This window comes from Athalia rosae, chromosome 6 (genome assembly GCF_917208135.1).
Source record: "Athalia rosae chromosome 6, iyAthRosa1.1, whole genome shotgun sequence".
NCBI lineage: Eukaryota > Metazoa > Arthropoda > Insecta > Hymenoptera > Athaliidae > Athalia > Athalia rosae.
The window spans coordinates 8757963-8776725 of NC_064031.1; the positions used below are offsets into that span (position 1 = coordinate 8757963).

The 18763-nt window shown below is 35.0% G+C and overlaps 1 protein-coding gene across 7 annotated transcripts in view; it reads right to left on the reverse strand.

The window, feature by feature from the left end:
- Positions 1–179: 179 nt before the first annotated feature.
- Positions 180–18763, reverse strand: part of LOC105693661 (putative uncharacterized protein DDB_G0277255) — a 39745-nt gene continuing 21161 nt past the window's right edge. For 3 of the 7 annotated variants that reach the window (XM_020856771.2, XM_020856772.2, XM_020856773.2), the window contains 9 exons: positions 6117–6234; positions 5892–6023; positions 5455–5478; positions 5264–5299; positions 4968–5132; positions 4755–4874; positions 4579–4652; positions 3241–3249; positions 180–3102 (listed from right to left, as the gene is read on the reverse strand). In XM_020856771.2, coding sequence (XP_020712430.1) covers positions 2739–3102; positions 3241–3249; positions 4579–4652; positions 4755–4874; positions 4968–5132; positions 5264–5299; positions 5455–5478; positions 5892–6023; positions 6117–6234 — 1042 coding nt within the window. In that variant the 3' untranslated portion in view covers positions 180–2738. Of the gene's footprint in view, positions 3103–3240; positions 3250–4080; positions 4097–4578; positions 4653–4754; positions 4875–4967; positions 5133–5263; positions 5300–5454; positions 5479–5891; positions 6024–6116; positions 6235–18763 lie in introns of all 7 variants that reach the window. The other 4 variants (XM_048656652.1, XM_048656653.1, XM_048656651.1 and 1 more) reach the window with 4 other exon arrangements.

Here is an 18763-nt window from a genome sequence, read left to right on the forward strand (position 1 = left end):
ACGATGTTGTTCATTTACACTAATGTTCACAACGTATTAATTTATTAATGGTAGATGTGATAAGTAGAAGTATCTCTTCTCATTTCTCTTATCATTTTTCTCCAGCTAACGCAAAAATGTTCTCTAGTGTCAATAAAAATTAACAAAAGGGTTCGGATATAAAATAAAAAAAGGTGAAATTAAACAAAATTAAATTTATTTCTAATATATTGGAGTAGAAAAAAACCTATACGGATAATTAAATATGTACAAAATATACAAAATATAGAGAACGATATTCTGATCCTTCGGTATGAAGCTTGAATGCACGTATTTCTGTTATGATTAAATACACTTTATTCAATTTTCTTTCAGTTATTTCTAGGAGATGCCGAGTGGCACCACTATCAGTGCTACACCTTTTAATGGGGTAAAATAGGACAGTTTGGATTTCAATTTTATTACATACTATAACGTAGTGTATTGGACATTAGAGATGGAATACTTCGATTTTCTTATTATCAATAAGATATCACCATTTCGTGATTTCCAACATTTATACAACGCGTAATTCATTAAACATGAGCACTAAGTTCTTCACAAAACTATTTTTCACCGTTCCAATTTAGCCATCAATGTTTCTTATTCAAAATTCACATCAGATATTCTCAGACTGCATTCAACTTATTTGAGCAATCTTACAAAATTCTATGATTCCGTGTATTGAACTTGTAAAAACCAAAATATTTCATAAATAACATTTACTCATGCGAAAAAACTTGTACTTTATCTCACAGTAATTAGAGGACGGAAAACTAATGAAAAGAGATCATACGTTGGAAATCACCTTAGATGGATTAGGAGTAAAACGCAAGTTAGAATTTCACTCAGATCCAGCCAATACTCAGTGCTAGAAATGCATATCCAAATTTTTTAATTAGCATAATTATTATCGTTACATGAACTGATCTATGAGTAGAATGTTCACGAAGATGTTGATATTCTTGCCGCTGCACATGATATTTTTTTCCAATATCTCGCACTTTTTCTATGGCAAGCCATGCTGCTTAGCTATTATATATTACAAAATATTTACGCCGACGTATCGCTTTTTGATCATGATTGGTTCTAGTCACTTTGTAAAATATGTCTACCGAATTAAATATCTTATTTGTATTTATAAAATAACTTCGGAGTAAAAATTTTGCAAATATCATTGCATTTGCAAAAGCTAAGAAGTTGGATAATCATATTCTAATGTTAGAGCCGTAACTAAAGCCTATATTGTAGGTTCGTACAAAACTTTCACTTCTCGTACTCGTATCTCCCTAAAACCGAATACGACGCATCCAGATTTTTACAATCGCTTAATACCAGTAAGTACAGTAATTAGCTAGCTTCTCCCAATCAGAATGTATCCTATTAATCTCAAGTAAATAAAATCCAGTTAGCTAATTTGCAGGGTCATTAGGAATTGTAAGTTTAGACAAAACTTACCACGGTGATGAGCGCAATTATAAATATGTATATTAAGATTCTCTAGTGTGAGTTGAATGACACTTGACGCTGACATGATATATAGAAAAAAATTTGGGAGAAGCTAAATTGAAGCACCAGAAACAATGTGCAAAGACAACGACGTCTCGTTGTTAATGATACTGGAATATATTACTAGCGCAGGACAGTGTGATGATGAAAAGTCGTTCAAGCTTTAATAAATTACGAGTACTAGAAATGAGAATGATTATGCCTCAAACAATTAAGAATACTATTGTGTTTGCTCTGTCAAATTATAATTACATGTACACTTCTTTGGGAATAAAATAGAATTCAGATTTTATCAAAATTGAAAGACTAACAGACATCAGAAATTCACAACTTGAACGGCTTTAGATCTCGTTACTTCAACGTCCTACGAGTATATTTTTTTATTCCACAAGTTCAATATATTGAGTATCTGTTATCAACGACGGTAAAAACAATATGTCGTGGATGTAGATATTGTTAAGGCTTGTCGATAACATAATCACGTACGTACCTATATCTCAACGGATTATAGATTTACCGTTCTAAAAAAATTCGCCGATTCTCTACAGCATTCAATTCTTGGTGATTGATATGCCCACATTAAATACTTCCCAAGTGTTTTTTTCGGAAATCTTACACGTTAAACCTTAGTAAAAGGGGTTATTATGCCTAATTAATCATTGATGAGATCACAAAAATTGAATATTCGAATCAAAAGACAAATGAATTATCGTTTGATACCAGAATATGACTGACAGGATTAACGAAGAGTCATGAATCACTTGACAGTTTCTAATTCGGATTCCCGCGTTGACAAGAATATAATAAAGACATTTTTAACTTTAAGAAAATGATTTTATCAATAATAAATTTTTTTTCAACGTAACATACAAATATGTACAATTTAAATATTAATGTATCGAATTTAAGTACCATTTAGTTGTCTGCAGTAATCGGAATTCAACATGTTGTAAAATTGACTCTATAATCTGAGATATTGTGTTAGTTTTTGCAGCCTAGTTATTTGATGAATAAATTGTCATCATTTCCAAGGGAATGAATCTCAATTTTCTAGCTGTCTATAGCGAGGTATAAAATTGACATTAAATAAATAGAACTTGCGTGAACAAATGAGCTTAATGGTCTTTCATTTAAAAAAAAACGTGTAGGAATGAATTTCATAAAACGATGAGTGAAAACGAAATAGAATGAAATACCTAAAAACGACATCATTAAGGATTGTGCGATCGTCCTGTTGCAGAAACAGCTCGTGCTGCCCGTGGAATGAGTGTTTGGGTTGTAAGTCTTCTGGGCATTGGGATAGATGATTTTGTTGTAGATGTTACAGGTTTTATCTGTGCTTCTTTCGTAGTAGTGTTCAGATCAGTTGACCTGTTCTGTCCCAAGTCTTTAGATTTTTGTATTTTCTTGATAGGCGAACTTTCTGCTACTGATTTTCCTAAGCAATCGTTATGTGCTTGATCCTGCCGAGTCCTGAGTAAGCATGGTGAATGATCGTTGGGTTTACGTAGAGTCCTGAACGCATTTAGCATTGCAGATGATGGAGGGTTTGGCTGGTTCCATAAGTCACTCCAACTGAAAAAAGCAATAAATTTTCATATTTCAAGCTGCCTGGCATCATTGCTGTCATGTCAGCACTATGAATGACACAGTCTTATCGCCAAATTTGTAGACTTTTATCGAGTACATGAATACCACAAACGAGAAACTCACCCCACACGGCTAACCATTGCAGCATGAAACACGGTCAATTGTGAATTCGTTATCATTTATAATGTCAATGCAACATCTACCTAAGCAATTTCGTTATTATTTAGTCACTCTACTTTCATTCCATGCTGGGATAAAAAATATGTTGAGATAGTAAATGCGTACCGAACATAAGCATTGTTTCACTTTCAGATGAATTTTTTTCGAGATAGAAGAATAGTAATAATTTTTATAGCACCAATGAGATGTGATAGGCATATTTAATAATCTCGTATATGTTTAGTAGACAAACTCATGTGAATCAATATAGTATATCATAACCAGTATTTTAATTTGTCTTATCTATCTTTTGTCAGGCTTACTTTACAATAAGATATTAAAGAGGAAGCAATAATACCAGCACCATTAATATAAATATAATAGAGGCAAGAATATTTGGAATATTATTATCTATACGTAATGTTTTACACAGCTTTTATCATCATTAAGGACACTTTTAGCAAAAATAATCTATCATAGAAAAATCTTTATTGGAATCAATATTATATTCTGATATTCATATGCAGAAAGGGAGGACCAGCGTTATTGGCATTGATTTTTTGAGATGTTAAAATTTCTATAGAGGACCCAAGGAGTATTTAGAGGTCTCAAATTTGGTCTAGAAATTCAGCAACTGGTATCAGTGATGGTAATAGAACAGCATGCGTACGACACTGATGCTGCCTAGTGCTATATCAAGGGACAAACGACTCGAAAGTAAAGTATATGTATGTAAATAAGGATGTAGAATACGCAGAGAAGGAGGCAACCGAAGATTAGATCACACAGACTGACGCACTCTACCTTCCCAATCCTGAAGCTGTTCGTATCATATCACCGGAGGCGAAGGATGACCAGAGCAGCAACAACAACAAGTTATTTACACGTCACGTTGGCAGGGTAATAAATGGAACAAATGTGTGTAAATAATGAGTGATTTCATAAATTTATACAAGCTCATTTCATGATTCACTCAATTTTTCGTTCAATATCTAAATAAAATGAGATCGTATAACTTTAATTCAAAGTTTAGTGTGAGAGAAAAATTATGAATAAGGGTGAAGACTGTGACTGCTGTGAAATTAATCTGCAGGATTTGATTTTTTTAATATTCGGATCAATGAGATACGGTATCCTTCGAATGCTACTCAACACACACTGTAGTATATATGGTGTGTATGGTGTAAATAATTATAGGTTCAATATATCTATGATTATAGGTAATTTTACAAACGGGTGAGACATTGAAAAATTGTTAACTCTGTGATTGAAAGACCATAACGAAAATATTACGATAATCACCTAACGAGGGGCCCCACGTTGCCATCCTGTGGAAGTGACTGGAGTAACGAAGGACCTGCTGAGACCGGTCGCACCTGAAATTCGGAAAGTGTTAGAATTAAAACGAGTTCTACAATGGTGGCAAAAATAATTCAACGTGAATTCAGATTTTTGGATTCACGTTTTTCGAGACTCACCTTATCAGTCTGTGTAGCTGCATTGCACGTTTCTTTGACGATATCATTACTATTGCAAGATGATGATGTACTGCATTGTGAATCGATACCATTAATACCTTGATACTTTGTCATTTGAACCTGAATAACGAAATAGCAATATGTATCATGAATCCCAATATCTATAGATTGAATAAATTGCGTTATTTAAAAAGTTAATTTATCATCAATTACCTGTAGCAGATGTACCGTTCTATCCTTATCTTCCAATTGTCCTTGCAAAAAGACAACTTGTCTCCGCAGATCAGCCAACTCATCTGCAACGCTATTCCCACCACTGCCTGGTGATGTACTCGCATCACTCGTTACGCCTTCGTTCAGGTTATAGAAGAGACCATTCTGGTATTAACAGATAAAAAGAATTGACATTAAATTGAGTCAATTATTTGAAGAAGATCCCTCGGAGGGTTCACAGCTCGAGGAAAATTTTCATATACACTAGATATTAATTGTAGAAATAAATTACGAACCTTCATAGAATTATCGAATGGGTTGAGAGTTTCTGCCTGTAAGTAGATAAGTTGAAAATCCTATTAGTTATGAATTCTATTTTATCTCGGGGATTTCTTTTTTGTTATACTACTAATAGTGTTAGATAGCACAAACAAATACCGTTAGTTAATCATAATTAGGATAAATGAAAGAATAAAATATAACGTACCCTCGTCAAACTGTTCTCTCCTGACTTGAAATGTAAAACCAAGGATGACCAAAAAAATAATGCAAAAAACAGAAAACAGCGTGTTAATTATACACAAAAACGAAAAATGTAATCAAGCATTTCAAAGAAGATGCGAAATGATCGCCTCTTTTTCTTCTGATTCTTTTTCCTCGAGTTTCTCAAGCGACATAAGCTGCGGGTAGCAGATAAATGAGCATGATACACTGATTACTTTCTACAGTATGTTATATGCAAATAACTATTAAAAAAATAGGAAAAAAAACGTGAGAGAAGTTAACTGCGGAAAATCGACCAAAGTAAACATTAAAAATTTGATGAAATATTCGGAGACACACACACATTCAATGATTAACCATTAATCGATAAGATTGTTATAATTATCTTAATCTCTAGATCATTATCGTTGGTATTCTTACCTCCTGAAGGACCCGTTTCAGTTTCAGAAGCATTGTCTTTATCGAGACTATGTCCTGAAACATGTATTGATACGTGCCGCGTTCCAGTCTTAAGCTTCCCTCATCTCCAGAATCTAAACTGGGAGATTGGATCTGCAAGAGGTCACGTCAATACATGGGGGTGTTGATCAAAGGTCGTATAATTACGGAATTGAAAACCGATCTTGATGTTCCACATTAACTCACGTTTCTCGGAGGCCTCAGAGGGCTGGAAACTTGGCGAGTTCTGACGCTGTCCAAAGAACGTGGTGAGTCCGTTCCAGACCTGCTACGCAATAATCTAGACGTCCTGCCGCTGCCGATTCTGTAAGAAGAATGAATTGAAAAATAAATTAGAATAAATAATTTTTTAAATCGGATTGAAAGAAAAAATGATGAACGAGGCGGGGGCCAATGTTCGATTGATACTTGGCGATTCAATTGTAATTAATACCATGGTGTGTCTGCAATTTATATAAAATTAAATGATAACGCTACCTTCCGCGTTCGCACATAGCACGAATCGCTACAGAATTAGCGATGTTGGGGGTGAAATTATTAATTGGAATCGACGGTTGTCTCGGAGGTGGCGAACCCCCCGTTGGCGTTGTACTTTCGGACGATAAACCCGAGTCTTCGCCGTCATTTGCGATAGAAATTGAATTTTCATTCGATCTATTGGTAGTAGCTATACTTCTGGACGATGAGGTAGTTGTAATAGTCGTTCGTTTCCTGGCCCCACGGCTTGCAGACTCGGTAGACGAAGCCATATCAAGTGGTTATTAATTCACCAATCAAAAATCTCTGCAGCCACTTTCCGATTTCAAATCACATTCTAATCGTTTCGCCAAAAATTCAAAGCTTCAGCTATACGTGAGGTGGAGAAATGTCTGGTACAGTTGCGTTGAATTTATAAAAAAGCGAAAAGAAAAAGAAAGTTGATCTGATTTTTTTCTTGTTGTGTCTAAAGTCACATTTACAAGTTTAAGTCATGCTGTAATTATAATAACAGATACACTCTGACCCGGATATTATATCTGTAGTAAACATCGATATACCCGAGCAACGCCCACTATCGCATATATTTAATAAATGCTAATTATTTAAACACAAACAAATTACGTTGAGAAAGTAACTCGTAACGTGACGATCTACCAATAAGCAAGTTTGATAGATCGAAGATTTTCAACGTGCATTTCATCCCCCAAAAAAATTAAATTTACGAAATAGGCACCGAAGATAATGTGACGATGATTGTTGAAATTATTTACAGCGATGTCTATTTTGTTTAAAATCCGTCATTCCGAACATCGTGGCAACACCTGTTTGATGTACGTCATGCCATCACTAAGCATTCTCTATAGAAATACATTCACTTTTTTTCGAATTAGGTGCAGATAGAAAATGATGTATAAATTTATGACATCGGTCAGCTGTACGTCGAGGAAAACATTTTGATTTTTGAAGCGATTGGAAAGGAAAAGGATAATTTTTTTTTTCTAAGACACGTGTGTATCGAATGAGGTTTTCACGGTTCGTAAAGTGGAAACGTCGGTCACCGCGGACGCTCTCGAAGAAGATGTCGTCTGCAGTGACGCGAGACTCCAGCGGAGTTCTGTTCTGCGGGTACGAAATATCATGTGTAAACTCGAGCAGCTACTGTGCTAGGGAATGTCTACAGATACCCATACAACCGAGAGAGAATATCTGCGCAAGCGTTCGTAGGAAGTAACCGCTCGATAACGGCTAGTCGCGCGGCTCCAAAGCGAGCAGAAAAAAAAAAAAGAAAAAAGCTCGCGGAGGGATTCCTTATACTTTCAAGGATAAATGATCCTTCAAGAAAGGCATAGAAAACCCGCAACTACATAACAATGCGAAACTTTCGATTTAAACTTCGAAAGAACATTCCGTCTAATTAACGTCATCCTCACTGTCGTGATATTTATTTTTCAATCATCCGGGCATCCGAGGCAGAGGTAATTATTTTCGATGGAAACAGGCAACTATGATACGGAAAATTTGTGCACAGGTGTAACAATGAAAGGTGAATTTCCGCGGCGATGAATAAAATAATGACGAAATAAAATCCCGCGAGTAGACTCATGGGAAGCGAACGTTTCTCTTGCCCGTATATTATATTCTGTCTAAAGAGCGATTGTTTTCTTTCACGTAATTAAAGTGGGAGCGCATTATACTATATCTATATTATAAGAGCTCATTTGCATACAAGCACATGTTGTAATTACGGCGAGAATCGAATCAGCTTTTTGACTTTAAATACGCATAAACGGTAGACACACAAGTCGTGTGGCCGAGTAGAACCTTCAGAGTTTGACCAACGACTATACCGTTAATTCTTTTCATTATTTTTCTTTCTCAGCTCTTTTCTGCTTTCGTCTTATTATATTATATAAAACGTCTTCAACGAAATTTAATTATAACGTCGCTCCGCGTCAAGCATGCATTTTAATATTGATTTTTCATTAAAAGGGCTGAGTGTCCGCGACTCACTAAAACTATAATGATATAAATGTTGCGTCAGTTGTATAGGTTACACTTGGCAAGAATCATTAACACATCCGGCCAAAGACGAACTTCCTCGTTGAAATACGTCCAAAGTTTTTAGCTCATCGTACCATCCTTATATTTAGAACATCAAAATATTTATCAACGTATAATAAAATTTGACCGACTAATTGTCGAGATCACGATGCCGTAGACTGATTGGGCCACGTGATTTATTATGCGAACGATTTTCCGAAGCCTCATCCGGTGTTCTTTAGCATCGGTTTATTGTAAAGCCAAGATAAAGCTACTAAGCTTAAGTTTGTTTTTTCTCTGTTTTGATCAAAACCTACAATTGTGTTAACAAATTGGTTTATAAAACGAGCTACTCGACGTGAGATTTCGCGTAGAGATGTTTACAACGGTTGCCAAAAAATTCAAGGGTCGTCTCGAGTCCTCAGGATTGAGTTGGACGAGTGTAGGTCCCGGTATTTCCTGCGATTCCGATTTCTACATGAAATCGTACGTAGTTTTTATACAGATGGTTCGGAAAGGGAGGGGTTTACCAGATATACAGAGTCGTCTGTTCTCTTTCCACTGAACTGGCGAACGAAGTAGAAATGGCAAAAGCTAGCCAGACGGTTTTCTCCCTCCACGTTTTATGCCCGTGGGGTATAAATTCCACCATCTAGTTGCTCGGCTATACGTGTGCCACCTTTGGCTCGCTTATACTGCACTGCAGTTTCCAGTTTCCAGTTGCCAGTTGCCAAAAAACCCCCGTCTAGCTACCCCGTCAACTCAACCCCCGAAAAGCACAGCCGCACGTAACGTTATGGTTCAATGTAGTATCCGTTATACGCAGACTTTTTGTTCGTTCGATGAAAGGCACCGTAGTTGAAAATATGCGAATATATCTGTTATCCTAATTATACCGAATCGCGTGATCCTCTACAGATTCGTTTTACTTTAATATCGATATTAGGCATCCAGCGAAATTTGTCAAATCACACAACGCGTTTATCGTTGTACCGTAAATTTATTGAGTAAATAGAAGGATCTGCTGTACAGTGCGATGAATTTGAAGAGCAAATGTCCGCGATCGATCGATACTGCACGTCTACATTAATTTCAGCAAATAAACAGCCCTGCGTTTCTGCAGAGAACAAATATGCGAGAGATAGAAAAAAGAACAAATCGGATGAAGCTGTACTGCTGCAGATTTTCATAAATCATTGCGCTGCAAATTATATCCGCAAACTTCACATGCGTGAGATTTAAAACGAGTGTGCGTAATGAATTAGTTTCTTAGGCAAATCAAACATAAAACATAACGTGTAAATAACCGACAGGCGTGTCACGAATCGCGTGCGGTTCATTATCGCGGTACAATTATCGAGTCCTGAATATATTCTGTATAGTTTTGATGTAAAATCCAACCAAAATGTAAATCAAACCACTATACACTCGTAAATTATGTTTTTTGCACAATTAATAATGCTCCAAGACGTTGACCTTATTGATATGGATTTTATTGTCCGAGAACAAATTAAAGATTTATTGTTTCATGTGATTCACACTATACGTACCTATCGACGCAATTAAACGGGTGAGTCGAGTCAATAATTGTCAGAACATAAAACTCCTACGTGATAAAAGCGATCAAGGTCGGACTGTCTGATTAAACGAAGGTACGCGCGACTTGATTTCTTTTTTGTCTTTAAATTGAAATATCTTAATTTTGAAGGATTTTTCTAAACTCACGAGCGACGTGAGGTTTATTGCTAATGGCACCCTACTTATATTGTGTGCGTGAACGTTGTAACACGGAGTACAAATAGTGCGTTTAGAAAGAATATATAATTATTCTAAAAATGAAAAACCGCAAGATTCTGTTACGCGGGTGCAGGTATCATTTTCATCTGCAAGTACCTATTACAGCTGTTGCCAGCCGAGAACTGACCGCGAGATCGTCTTCAGAAAAATTAACCTCTGCGAGACTGAATCTCGATGTATCTACAATTTTCCAGTTATTATCATTGCAAATAGACAGATAAATATAATGCCAACATTTGTTGTCCAAGTAGTTTTTTGTTTTTTCAATTGGATAATCCGTGAGAAATATGTCCAATGATTACCCGAGTGATACAATTTACATCCGTTCGTTCTCGAGCGCGTGGGTAGGACGAAAATAACTTTGAATACACGGCAGAGAGACTAAGAACGCGAAAGATTGAATTTCAACTTGCGTAAGGATAGAAGCAAATAATACAGGTACGTGGTGCAGGTTGAGCTTAAAATTCTACGCGTCTTTTTTGTGACACCAGGTACATGTAAAATCGTAAAAAAAAGCATTGCGGCTTAGAACTATCGCACTATTTCACCAACTAGTAACGCTCTGAATACCGCGATAAAACGACGAAACAATGGGCTACAATCGAAGTAACGTTGCTATACTGTTTCTTTCGATTGACTCATAGATCATGACGGATTTGATATCGTTATCGCCGCGCTTGTTCAATATGAAACTTTTTCCCTTTTTTTCGCATCGAAGTTTCATCAAAATGTTTAATCTAATGGACAGACATCACTCTGGAAAAGCGTGATAAAAAATAATCGCGATAAATTACTCAAACCTGATAAAATTTCCTACGATCATTACAGATTTCTGAGGGACATAAATTTCATGACATATTTTTGCGGATACTTAATTTCGACTTTTTTTTTTCTAAATTAATTTACAGTCTATTTTATAGTAGTTTTACGTAAAAGTGAATCTCGTTTACCTTGATCCACATGAGGCTGTGGGTGAGCAAAACAAAAATTACTCACGATTTTCTATTGCTATTAAAATCGTAGAGAGACGACTGCGATTCTAACTTAACCGCGAATCATAGACGAAGATTAGATAATCGCGCGTAGGAGTTTCGAAGATAATTTATAATGGTATATAGTAGCTACATTTATAAGGGGATCATTTTACATGAATCAAGTGTATATAGGTGTGTCAATGCCAGAATGAAATATGTGAACTGAAAGAAAGAAAAAAAAATAGTTATTATGCCCGCAGGGAAGAAAATGTCGGACACGCTCTCTGACCCTACGTCATGAAACTGTTGACGACAATTACATGTGTAGGATATATACCATCCGACCGCGGGAAAGCGAGAATGTCACTTAATACATATTTATAAATGTATTATAAAACGTTTCGTGATTTATCAGGCCACGCTTTTGGCAGATTCAAACATCAGATCTTCAGCGAATCGCAGAGATTCACTAGCCCGGAACGGGTTCGACGATCTTTAAAATCAGATCAGATCGACTCGTTTTGAATCCAGTACTTGAGACACTTTCAGAATCCTTTCGTATCAACCGTAGCACGATTTGGAGAGAAAAATTTCTGAATTGTATAACACAAAGAAGACAACAAAAAATCCTTACACGCGAAGGGGCTTCCGAAATTCGGTTCGCAGGAGCGACAATTACTAACGTTATTTTAAAAATCGCACGAGGTCGTCGTATCAAGTACAGCTACACACGTCAGCTGTACAGTTATTTCTGCTCCGAAATTCCATTCGTCATTATACACCTTACATTATACATTACACTAAAAAACCGTGACATAATAACATCCCGCAGCTGCTGCACGCAAAGTTGAATTGCAAATTGATCATGCAATTATATTGTGCCGTCCAACTTTCCAACCTTTTTACTACATATTAATAGCATTTCATTTTTCTTGCCGTTCTACTGCACTATATACACGCCATCGCGAAATTCTATACGGTCTTTCAAAGGATTCAAATAATGATTGATCGATACGTAATCACGACCACGGATGTATTGCAATTTTCATGTCATACTTCATCTCTCTATATAAAAAAAAAAAAAAATTATCATGGGAAACAATTATGCCATGGAAATCATACACATAGCTACGGATGTAAATTTAATGATATAATAATAATAATAATGATAACCAAACTATATATTATAATATGTATAAATAATCACAATAGAGTTAGTTAGTTAGTTAGTTAGTTAGTCATATAAATATTATTTGGCGTAATTATAGTGATAATCGTAACAGCCAATAATAAAGCTGATTTTATTAAAACTAATAATTAATCATGCTTTACTTGAATTGCTGAGGTTTTATCTATAATATACCTATTCATGTATTGTACAATTACAACATTCAAGCAAATAAATATTAAACAAACATATATATAAATCTGGTGACACGATACCTATGTATAGTTTATGCAAAAGATTATCGAATATTTATATACGTATAACGATAGATCAGCTGTAGAATGATACAATAATAATGTAAGTAGAACATGCGAAATGCAAGAATATATAAAAAGAAGAAGAATGTATAATTTTAGTATAACGTTTAGCTACGGTAATACAGATAATGAAAAAAGGAAGCCGTGTCCGAAATTATAATCGCAAGCATGGTAATATTAGATTACAAGTCATTAGAGACTTTAACCTGAATATGAATAAGTGCAGCGCAAATAAGGAAAGCGAAACGAAGAAAAAAAAGATATTCAACAAATTTTCACTTCGCTTAGAGCCTGCAAGAAAAAATAAATAAATTAATACACACCCCGCGACTGCAAGGGAAAATTATTCGAATCTGGCGTTCGTAATTTCATAAATTTTCGCACGTGGATAATTCTAATTTGACGGACACGGCGACCAGATTTTTTTATCGGTTCATCGATATTTCATCTGCACTTAAAATCTGAACAAAAATGAATAAGACTTGATCTTTGTCTATTTTTCTTTTTTCATTTGTCGTGATTATACAATTAAACTCCGCAACACAAATTAATTAACGAAATAATATATACATAAATATTTCTTTCGTACGGTGGGGGATGCAGGTATATTATTGTTATTATTATAATTATTATCGTTATCATCATTATTATCAAATTGCAATGGCTATTTACCCGTTGGACGTTGTCGAGTTTGTCGGATTGGCACTTGGCCCGCTACTCGTCGAAGCTGGCTCCTTCATTTCGATTTTCTTTAATATTAATTTATTTTTTTAGATATATTATTATAATTATCATTTATTGATACTTTGGGGTTTTATGTGTATTATTTCCTTCTTATGTCGTCAATGTTCTTTCGATATAAATTATTAAATTCTTTACCCTCCACATCTATCAGTTCGTTCACGTTCTTATTTTTTCTACGTCTTTATTGCGAACAATTACGATACCTTGATTACATGATGTTTTTTTATAGTCCCTTTAAATGATGCACATCTTTAACATATGTTATTATAATTATCAATTTATTAATATGTATATATTTTTTATAAGTCTGCGTTACTTTTACCACAGATACACACTTCCTTCCATATATTTACGTGTCACATTTTTTATCCGACACATACACCATATGCGTTACCGCATTAAAATATATCTAAGAAATTTATTACTCGTTAAGGAATGTTAGAATTATTTATTACAAAAAATTTAGTTCATTTCGAGAATTTTTTTGTTTGTTTTTTAATCACAATCACCGTTGGCGATCATTTCGTTTTATTTTTTTAATTTTTTTTTACGTAACTTCAATAGTTGGTTCGATATGGGAATAATGTTATTCATTAATTGATATAGATTGTGGATCGATATTCAAAAAATCTATATTTCCCATCTACTAGCTGCATATTATCATCACCATATTAATACTCATATGGGTAATTTCTGGCTACCTATGTTAAATATTCATCAATTTATTATAGTATATATATGCAGGTATATCTATCTATGTGTATATATTTGTTTTTTTGTATATCTTGTATTTTATACAAGCTACTTGTTTAAATAGTTCGAAAATTATGCCAATAAGCACTTGAATGTATTATGTAATATATGTATAGGTATTATATTTTTGATCTGCTACTAATTAAATATACGCACACAAAATACATGATATTCATTTATGTGTATATAGGTATACGATCGATATATTTGGACATTCATTTCACCTATGTATAAATTATTATCAATTCGACATACAATTCCACACCCAAAATATATATTTTTTCCCCCAATTAATCTTTGGTTACGCGTTTCCTATTATTTCTCTTCATTCTGATTTATAATCGATGGAATTACATCGATTCTGAGATGTATGTTATTATTAACTGCAACAATTAGGTACTGACTATTCATTATATTCAAGGTTTGAATTTTTTTTTATTAATTTGAGTCGAGTAGTTTTTCTTTTCTATTTTTAATTTTATTTTGAAGGCTATTAATTATCAGAAGAATATAGATTATTAGGAATGAATCATTTGGATATTGTTATACGTATAATAAGATTCGCGAGGATATTTTTCAATTTTTTTTTTTAAATATTGTTATTACTTATACGTCATATATGTATAGTTAATTAATCTTGTAAACCACGATCACCCCTGTGACTGGTTGATTTTACTATATATATTTTATTTGTATATATGTCAATAAATATGGATATATGGGTGTCGAAGACGCCTTGGAAGTTTACGCTATAGTATGTATATTGGTGATTACAATAATTTAGTATTTAGGTACAAGGTTTTTAACTTTTATCTATAGTCCTCATTTTTACTGATTAGTAATTTTTTTCTTTCTTTCTTTTCCTTAATCTATATAATGAGTTATTTCCCACCGTTAACCAGACCCATCAAAAACCTGATCTAGCATTCTTTTATCTCTTTCTCAACCAGATAACGTTATTACTAGTCTCTCGCTCTCCCTCACTTGGTATATCATTTATCAATATACGAAATTGGAAAAATATTCTTCACAACCCCCTGTCAATTTTTTGGTTTTGTTTTTTGGTTTTTATATTCTACATGTATAATATATTATATAAATCATAGTTTTAGGGTGATTATTCTTTATCTCTCACTATTATTATCTTTTTTGTTTTTCGAATTTTGTTGCTGCACTCTAGATAGTTTGTACGATATCATTCAATCAATTATATCCTCATCCTATATGTATATTGAAGGAATTAAGGAACGTTGTTCGTTATGTAAGGGTTAATATAAAGAAGCAGTACATTGAAGAAAGAAGGAAACGAAAAGAGAGGCGTGAAAATTATAACTGTAAAATAACAGCTATTATGCGTATGATTTTTTTCTCTGTTCTTTAGTTATTATTATTATTTTTTTCTTTGCGTTAGAGATGAATTATAGCGATGGTGTGAATCGTACGGTCAAGGTGAGGTAGGCTAAGCTCTTAAAGATTGGTTAGTTTTTTTCTGCTTGATTTTTGTTTTTTTTTTTTGCTTTTGGTTTGTTAGTTGGCAAAGTAGCACCGGGGTATTATCTCCATTTGCTAGTTAGGATAAGTCAGCTGGTAGTAGTCCCCACCCGTAGCGTCCTCAGCGATTTGCATTTGCTTCACTCGCTTTATAAGCTCGCTAGAACACAAAACACTCCCACTGAATGATCCGCTCACTCGTAACACCATCCAGAGCTTATTTTTCTAAATTATAACATATGCCAAGTAGAAGTAGAAGTATAATTAGGAGTAGAGCAGATTTTCAAAAGTATATCTATAAAAACATGGATAAGGTGTGTAGCTAGTACCTATTGTCGGTAATTGATGTCATGTGTTAAATACCTAAAGTATGCTAGATTTCAGGTGAGGTTTTTATTTGTTCGTTTTTTTTGTTTTTTTTTTAATGTGAAAAATGGATGTGAATTGGCGTGTTAGACGGAACTTTATCAATATCATATCACGTTCCTGATTCTTTTAACAGACACATTATGCGTGTACACCTCAATCACATTTAATCACAATCAAATATATTATATTACCATATAGGATGTATACGATTAATAGCTATTCAAATACTGCGCACGAACATCGACATAATGAAGTGCCAAAAACAAAAATAAGATCAACTGGTTGTCAATTTCCAAGATTACCCGAGGACGATAATTAGAAATGGTCATATCAATCGAATGATTGGTTGATAAAATTAGTCAGCTAATAATTTCCTGGAAATAAATTATCGAATTTTCCTGTACCTATTATTCGACAATCTCTATCGACGAAAAATAATGAATAGGTATAAAATAGATTTGCCATTAACTGCGAGCTTTCTTTCTCACAATCAATGGTTATCTGGGATGTAATTATAATATAATTGTAATTTTCATACGTCATTCGTTTAACATTATTTATACGCTTGATCGGAGGTATAATGTTCTAATCCCAATACATATCACTATACCTCGTCGGAAGCGTAATAGAATTTTTCAAAATTTCATTAGGATTTAAAAATTTTTTTTTTTAAATGACATTTTTTTCTAAATCTTTCAATTTAAATTGGGTATTCATAGAGATAACTTTGATCGAACTTTTCACGTTAGAATCGATACTTAAACAGTATACAATATAAAATAGTACACGCGTTGAAGAGACGGGTATCCGCACACTATGACTGTCGGTAGCCAACTGTAGACTGTAGACTGTTACTGGCCGCACGTAGCAAGTGTTCCCTGTCGCGAGCTTTAATGCGCGGTTGAAACTTTCGTCACTATTTATAAAACTCGATCGACTACTGTGTCATTTTTTCAATTAATTAAATAGCTAAATTTTCTAAAATGCGTATTCAAAAAGACCAATTAATATCCGTAGCTCGTACGGATCCGTTAGCGGTCGGATGAGATAGAAAAAAGGGAGCCGATTGTCTTCAGGCGCATAACTATTTTTAGGGTCCTAACAACGGCTTAATCGCGACGCAAACGATGCGATAGAGACGAAGAGAGGGTCGCCTGCTCGGTGACTAAGCGTACCATGTGCTCGTTCGCTCGATCGTAATATGCGAGGAAATGTTAAATTCACTATCTACGAGTGTGTAAGTTTTACACAGATGTATCAAGCCAACAAGAAATTTTATATTTCGTTCCAGGATCAATCGAGTCTCCTTAGTTTTTAACCTGTGCGCCGTCGTCGTCGGCAGGAAGCAACGCGATACCCTGCAAAGACCCCATAGGGGAAGCGCAGTAAAAATTTTGGGGATCCGGAATCAAGGGCCGACGAGGGGTGCGGAGAGGAGCCATAAACCCAGGAGGGCGAGCAGCTGCACGAATCGCGATTCTATTCGCATTGCAAAGAAGCTCTTGCATTGGGGGTGAAAAAAGAACAAAAATATGATTTTTTGGTATACGTACTTAGTTAGAAAAAAAAATTTTTTTTCATTTGATTTTTCGTGAGAATTGTGAATTTGCTGTATTGTAATTTTACATGTCCTTTTCCGGGTGCATCGTGAAATAATGAGTCACTATACACACGGTGGTACGAGTGTTTGGCTATTTACTTTGTCAGTTACTTCGCGCAAGGCTAGCTGGAGGCTCGGAATTTTCGCAGTATAATTCAGTTGTTGCTGAAACGGTTTCTGTAGATGCTAATCTATTCGGTATCCCGGAGTGGACCAGATGCTAAACGAAGTCGAAACAATCAAATGCAGACCCCGATTTTTATCCACGCGACCAAAAATTAAGCGAGTCAAAACTGATTTCACGGTATATTGTACTAGTTGAGGATATACTCGAAAGGTTTAGGTTTATCTAGGTTTTAGCGACAAAAATAGTTGGTCGATTTATCGAGCGACAAAAGTAGCGGCCACTTCCCACGCGAGACGTACCACAAAATATTTATACATTCAAGGCTTTCATGTTCCACTTTGCAGGTATTTTACTGTATTTGATACTAAATCGGATCAGAATGAAAATATGATCGGTTCTACTACGTCTCTAAAAATAAATAGAGCTAATTAATTAGGGTTTAAGAAAGTAGAGCTGATAGCGTAGCCACCGCCACCTGTTTTACCGAGCAATTAATGATGAAAAAGCAGGTAATTAACGGGAGAAGCATTTTTTACGCTCAACGAAATTACATTTCGCTATCGCGTGTTAGTTTCTTGAACACGTCGAATATCAGCATGAGTCAAATGTAGACACGTTTATCTTCAATTTGTGACAATCCCTCGGTACCCACTTCTGCCGCTGCCGTCGATATCGACGGGATACACAAATTGTCGACGTCATTACCCTCTTCAACAATTACCGAATTATGGGGGCAGCGGGGGTGGGAGGGGCAACGTATCCCAGGGCTGCGGTGCATCGTTGAAACCTGCGTACGCTTTTATACCATCGTTGTTAAACGGAAAGACACTGATTGTGAAATTCTTCAACGTCATTTCCAAAGCGTTGTGTTCCTGTGTGAATGGGGGGCAAAGAATGGCTGTGACTCCCTTGCAGTCTGAACTCGATATAATATGGCGGACGACTAGTAAATACTACGGGGTGATTCACGCGG